We start from the raw sequence: 6567 nt of genomic DNA on the forward strand, positions 1-6567 counted from the left end.
GGTGCAAAAATTAATGACAAATGTGTGTGCATTTGAAACATATAGGAATAATTAGAGAAAAAACATGAAAAATACAACATCATTCACTATCATATAGTTCCAAGGAAGTCCATATGCCTTCCACGGAAAAGAAAAAGAGAGATTCAGCATAATGTTTACACAGCTCTTCTCAACCGAAATAACAGTGAACACCAAATGACGCCATCAAGCTCTAAAAATGATAACAAGCATCACAAACACACCATAAAATCAGAATGTTTGACATTTTTTAGAAGGCCATGTGATTGCTATTTCAAGACAATTAGTGGAATGCAACTCACTATCCATCTCTAATCAAAAGATTATATTAAAAAAATGGTCACATGTTAGCAAAAACCCAAATGAATCATTTTGGGTGAACTGTTGCCATAGGCATCCCATCCAGTGTTATTTGACATGCCAACAATGCATGTTAAGTATATGAGACAGTAAGTGATGAGTCAGTGATCACGTTTAAATATGACGAATGGTTTTGTTCCTGATGTTTAGCCTGTGAACCCATGAGGAAGTGTGTGTTTATGCTGGTGTCAGAACTGCCTCAGCAAAAGACCATGAGGTTTTAGTAATAGTCAGCCCACCGAACATTCCCGCTCATAAACATGCTGAACGTCACCTATCTGTGTAAGAACTCCGCTCTGAAAGCTGGAGAGGACGTCCTATCCACACTGATCACATGACAGCGGAAAGGAACATTTTCAGAGTTTCCAGTATTTGATCAGGTTAAATGAGTTGGGACTTCCTGATAGCAGAGCAAAGCAATTGCATTGTTGTGATTTGTAGGTCACTTTCCTACATTATCCAATCATCATCATATTATCTTACTTGGATTAATTAGATTGTATCATAGACAAAACACTTTAGCCAGTTACTGAACCTGTTTATAGGTCACACTGATGTGAGTTTACAATAGTGGGAGCATTCCCTCCTGGGAGTTCACTTTCTGTTGTGCTTGTGCAAAAGTAGTTGCGTTTTCGTGGAACACCCTCTGCCCTCGGGGTTTACAGCATGTAGTTACTGTTGCTATGGTAGTTGTGTTTGAGGACAGGCTGTCTTGGATTGTACACATGCGTCTTGAACAAAAAACGACGCGTTTTCTACTTCCTTTGTGTAAATGCCTTTGTGGGCAAATGCTCACGGCAGAAATACACACAGAGGACTTTCCCATTCTTCATGTTATGAGGAAGCACTAAGATGTTGGCACCATACGGTCTACTTCCTGGACTTTACATTAATGTACATTAACTTAGTATGTTAACTAAATAAGAACTAATGCTAGGAATTTTTTACATTTAAAATTTCACAAGAATTGTTAATACAGAATAAAAATAAAGAAATTCAATCTCAATTTTAGACTCCTCTGTATTTTAAAAATGTTATATATGAAATATATATAACATTAAAAAAAAAAATTGTTACACATTATATGCACCACCATATTTTGGTACATATAATGTGTATAATTTTTAATTACACTTATGCATTTAATTAAAAAAAGATTATTATATAATATTCCAAAATATTACAATATTTTAACATTTTTATATTATATATATATATTTTTTGTTTTGTTTTAATTTGTTCACGTTGCAATGTCAGAATTATAAAAACCATTTGAAATCTGTATGCATGATTCAATATCTTTCGGCAAAAAATAAATAAAATATTACAAATATAAAAATATTTTGATAGAGATTTTATAAAGATTTTAATATTATACATTATATGCGCCACCATCATAATTTATGCAATATCAGAATTATGGAAACCATCTGTAATCTATATGCATGATGCAATATCTTTCAGCAATAAATACATTTAAAAAATTATAATTATAAAATAGTTAAAATTATAATATCATTTTAAAATCAATATTAGTAGTAATTACTATTATTATGTACTTTAATAATATAATTTTATAATTATTAAAAATATAACTATAAAATATTACAAATATAATAATATTTTAAGATTTGTAATATTATATATTACATGCACCATCGTAGTTTATGCAATATCAGAAGTATGGAAACCATCTCAAATCTAAATGCATGATTCAATAGCTTTCAGTAATAAATAAATAAATAACTATTATTTAGAAATTATAATATAATTTTAAAATTTATATTAGTAATAATTACTATTATTATGTACTGTAATAATATAACTTATTATTAGAATTTAAAAATGATTAAAAATATAATTATAAAATATTACAAATATAAAAAGATTTTAATTTTATACATTATATGCACCATCATAGTTTACACAATATCAGAATTATGGAAACCATCTGAAATCTATATGCATGATTCAATAGCTTTCAGAAACAAATAAATGACCATTTTTCAGAAATTATATCATTTCTGTTAATATTAGTAATAATAGCTATTATCATGTACTTTCATAATATAGTTTTATAATTAGAATTTTAAAATGATAAAATTTTACAAAAATACAATTATTTTGTTTATGTATGTATGTATGTTTAATATTATACATTATATGCACCATCAGAGTTTATGCAATATCAGAATGATAGAAACCATCTAAAATGTTTATGCATGAATCAATATCTTTCATAAATAAATAAATGACCATTATTCAGAACTTTTTATATTAATATTAGTAATAATTACTATTATGTACTTTAATAATATAATTTTATAATTATATTTTTTAAATGATGCAAAATCTAATAAAAAAAAACACAAAAATACAATTATTGAAAAAAATTTAATATTATACATTATATGCACCATCAGAGTTTATGCAATATCAGAATGACAGAAACCATCTGAAATGTTATGCATGAATCAATGTCTTTCATAAATAAATAATGACCATTATTCAGAAATTAAAATAAAAATTTAAAATTAATATTAGTAATATTACTATCATGTACTTTAATAATATTTATCGTTAGAATTTTAAAATGATTTCAAATTAAATTATAAAATATTACAAAAAGATTTTTAATATTACACATTATTTGCACCGTCATAGTTCATGAAATATCAGAATTATGCAAACCATCTGCAGTCTATGCGCATGATTTAACATCTTCCAGCAAAAATTCTGAGATGTTTGAACATGGGATTTTTTGCAAACCACAAGGTACACTTTGTAATGTTGTGCACTAAATATTTTCATTTTCTGACACAACATATTTAGTTTTTTCTTTTCTTTTCTTTTCAGTCGGCCTGTGCAGGATTCTGGAATATTTCTAACTGGAAAAGTCTGGCTTTCAGTATTACTGATCTGATAGTGTTTAATGAAGCAGAGAAAATTTCCCCAAACTCCTGGCTAATTCCCTGTAGACACAATTCAGACGTCAATCACTCTGGAAATCCCCCACCCTCGGCTAAACTCCGCCCCTTTATCTTCGTCTCTTTTAACGCTCCTGGCTGAAACTCTCACAGTCCACAAGAGCTACACAGACTTCCGACACAAACATGGAGCTTTGCCGAGGCAGCAACACCAACCAAATGGATTATAACGAGGATGGCCGCGGACCCAAATCTGGGAAAATGCTTGCGAGCAACGACGACCGTTTAGACAGCGGTTTGGATTCGCTTAAAGAGGAAGAATGCACGTACGTGGAGTGTGCTTTCGAGCGGATGAGTGTGGTCGAGGACGAGCCCTGGAAGAAAGAGTTCACCGAAGACGGAGACACGTAAGTGCGCTGACAGTTTTAAAACGATATTATGCAGTTTATGCGAAGCATTTGCTTGCATCTGAGTTTTAAAGTAATATACTTGATGTATAATGCATGAAAGCGAAACAACATTTTAGCTTGCAGAGAACGTTTAATTTATTTTGGCCCCGTTGTTGATTTTTAGCAAGTTATAAGCGTAATGCAAAAGTCCTTCAAGTTTATGATAGTGCTTAGGCACACTTAAGTAATTTTTAATTATTAAAATATTTTTAAAAATTAAATCATTTTAATATAATTAATATTTAATTAATGTATATATTTGTTTTCTAAAATACTTATTGCACTGCAAAAAAAACAACAACTAAATTCTAAACGGTTGCGATTGTTCTTGAGCACAGTTAAAGTCCTGCTCATTCCATTCACCAACCGTAGTGCGCATGCGCAGGCACCCTACAGTCATAATGGGCTTTATGTAAACAGAAACGCTGCATCAGTACGGACTGTTCTCTGGCGCCGCGTCAATGTGGGCGGGGCTTCGCAGGTCTCTGGCCTGGCGTCAATGTGGGCAGGGCCGTGCGAACTCGGAAAGTCCCGGGCTGTGCGCCAGACACTCAGACGCGAAAGTGCTGCGCATGTCCCTACTAGGAAAAATACAGTGCTTTGCAGACCAAAAAAGCTGTTTTATCTCTAAAAATGTTTTACAGTTGCATAACAATGTTTACTTTCTTTTTTAAAGGTATCTACATCTTGCAGTTATACACGAGGCCAAAGACGCTGCATTGAAAATAATCAATTTGTCCTATGGTGACCCCTTCCTCAACATCCAAAACAACCAGAGACAGGTACATCAAGATTAGTTTTATAAAAACTGTAAAAAAATCACATTTTAACACTATCTAGCTCAAACTAAACCACTTCTTTCCCTCTTCAGACTGCTTTGCATTTGGCCGTCATCACGGAGCAGCCTCTTATAGTGGAGCAGTTACTAAAAGCCGGCTGTGATGCATCTCTAGTGGATGACCGTGGAAACACTGCCCTCCATATCGCCTGTAGAAAAGGTTCTCTGGCCTGCTTCGGCCTCCTAACGCAGGGATGCCGGCAACAGCTCCCAGCCATCCTTCAAGCACCAAACTATAATGGTAAATGGTGTTTACCATGTGTGTTTACTCGCATTGACCATCATCTAGATGTTTTTGATCTGATTTGAATCTTGTTTTACACTTTAGGTCAGAAATGCATACACGTGGTCGCCATCCAAGGCTATCTGTCGTTGTTAGAAAGCCTCATCCAACTTGGCGCAGACATTGACGCACAGGTAAGAATGAGTTTGGATTTTTCTCTAATAAAACTAAATTGTTTGTAGGTCAACCACAAAGGCTAAAATGGTTGTTGTTGTCTTTAGGAGCAATGTAACGGCCGAACCGCTCTCCACCTAGCAGTGGACCTCCAGAACTTTGAGCTGGTTAAACTTCTAATCAGCAAAGGTGCTGATGTTCACAGCTTCACGTACGGCGGTCACACGCCTTATCACCTGACCTATGGCCGAGCCAACACAGACATCCGAAAAGTCCTGTATGAGCTCACGGCGCCACACCTAAGGGAACTTCCAGATAGTGAGTCAGAAGAAAGCGACGAGGATTATGAAGAACAATGTATATCTGATGATGATGAAGATGTAAGCATTCCTTTCCGATGTTCATTTGATTCCTTTTAAGTAATAAGCGTGTTTATGTAGTTCTAATGTTGCTTTTCTTCTTGTTTCACAGATATATGATGATATTAAAGTGATGGGGCAAGTGTAGAAGGACTTCTGGTGAAAGGAGAAAGAGTTGATGTTCTCATTCAAGGTGCCCAGGAACAAGTCCGCAGTGGAGCTCGCAGGGTCTCAGGTGGCTCTCGGCTCATTGGCGGCGCAAGTACAAGACAGATGTAAAAGGAGGCCCAGAAACGAAGGGTGTATTAGAGCAACACTGGAGAGAAGCCGGCAAAAGCGTACCGTTGGCTCTCGATGATGGACTGTACTGTCAGCTGAATGACCGGCTGTGTTTCTGTTGTACTGTGATGTAAAATATTGTGCATACAGACAGATTTATTTTTATATTAACATGTACATGTGTATATAAAAGATTGAAACTTACTTTGTTGTTTTGTGGAAAGATATAACATTTTAAATTAAATCGTTCAACTTGACTTTGTCTCCTTCCTTGGAAATGCATGAGAGCGGTTCTACAAGAGAAATGAGGAAGTTTAAATATCCTTTTATGTCACTGAGGAGAAGTGTTTGCAACCGAAGAACTTGTACTCTGTTTTCCGTCAGCTGAGTTCACTGGAATTTCCTGAGCAGGAAGGGCCATTCAGATAAAATTGGCAATGCTGAAAGTTCCCCGACTTCCTGAATTCCCAAAATAAGGAACGTTGTGGATTGCACAACGCTGCTTTATGCGAAATTGATCAGGGTGGTAAATAAGTCAAAAATGACCCATGTGGAACTTTGAGTTTTACATTCTATTCCTAGAAAGTGGCTCCCACATTGACGTTCTTGGAAAAGGGTGTAGTGTCCATCTGGCATGTTATTTGAACTCTTAAAACAGAATCCTTCATGTGCATGGATTAAATATTCCTAGTGTTTGCAATTTAAAAATCACATTTAAAGCAACAAGGCGAAGTGAAACTCCTTGAAAATTTCCTCAAACTTTCATGTTGAAGTCACACAGTTCAACTCGCTGTCACACTTTGCTTTCGTCTTGTGCTTTACAGTAAAGGAGAGTCAAGAAGTGTATGTGGTTTTCTCGATTTGAATACAAACCTGAGCTGTTTAAAGGGAATCCACCCTCAGCTTAACCCTGCTTATTTCCGAACGTGAATCCGGACCT

General features: G+C 34.7%; 1 protein-coding gene across 1 annotated transcript in view; it reads left to right on the forward strand.

Moving 5' to 3' along the window:
* Positions 1–5884, forward strand: part of nfkbiab (nuclear factor of kappa light polypeptide gene enhancer in B-cells inhibitor, alpha b) — an 8223-nt gene extending 2339 nt beyond the window's left edge. Inside the window, exons 2-7 of the mRNA XM_073826907.1 lie at positions 3235–3712; positions 4431–4536; positions 4626–4833; positions 4921–5009; positions 5097–5369; positions 5461–5884. Of these exons, the coding sequence (XP_073683008.1) occupies positions 3492–3712; positions 4431–4536; positions 4626–4833; positions 4921–5009; positions 5097–5369; positions 5461–5496 (933 nt within the window). The 5' untranslated portion in view covers positions 3235–3491 and the 3' untranslated portion in view covers positions 5497–5884. The remainder of the gene's footprint in view (positions 1–3234; positions 3713–4430; positions 4537–4625; positions 4834–4920; positions 5010–5096; positions 5370–5460) is intronic.
* The last annotated feature ends 683 nt before the right edge of the window (positions 5885–6567 follow it).

The sequence above is a fragment of the Garra rufa genome, chromosome 21, assembly GCF_049309525.1.
Source record: "Garra rufa chromosome 21, GarRuf1.0, whole genome shotgun sequence".
Lineage (NCBI taxonomy): Eukaryota > Metazoa > Chordata > Actinopteri > Cypriniformes > Cyprinidae > Garra > Garra rufa.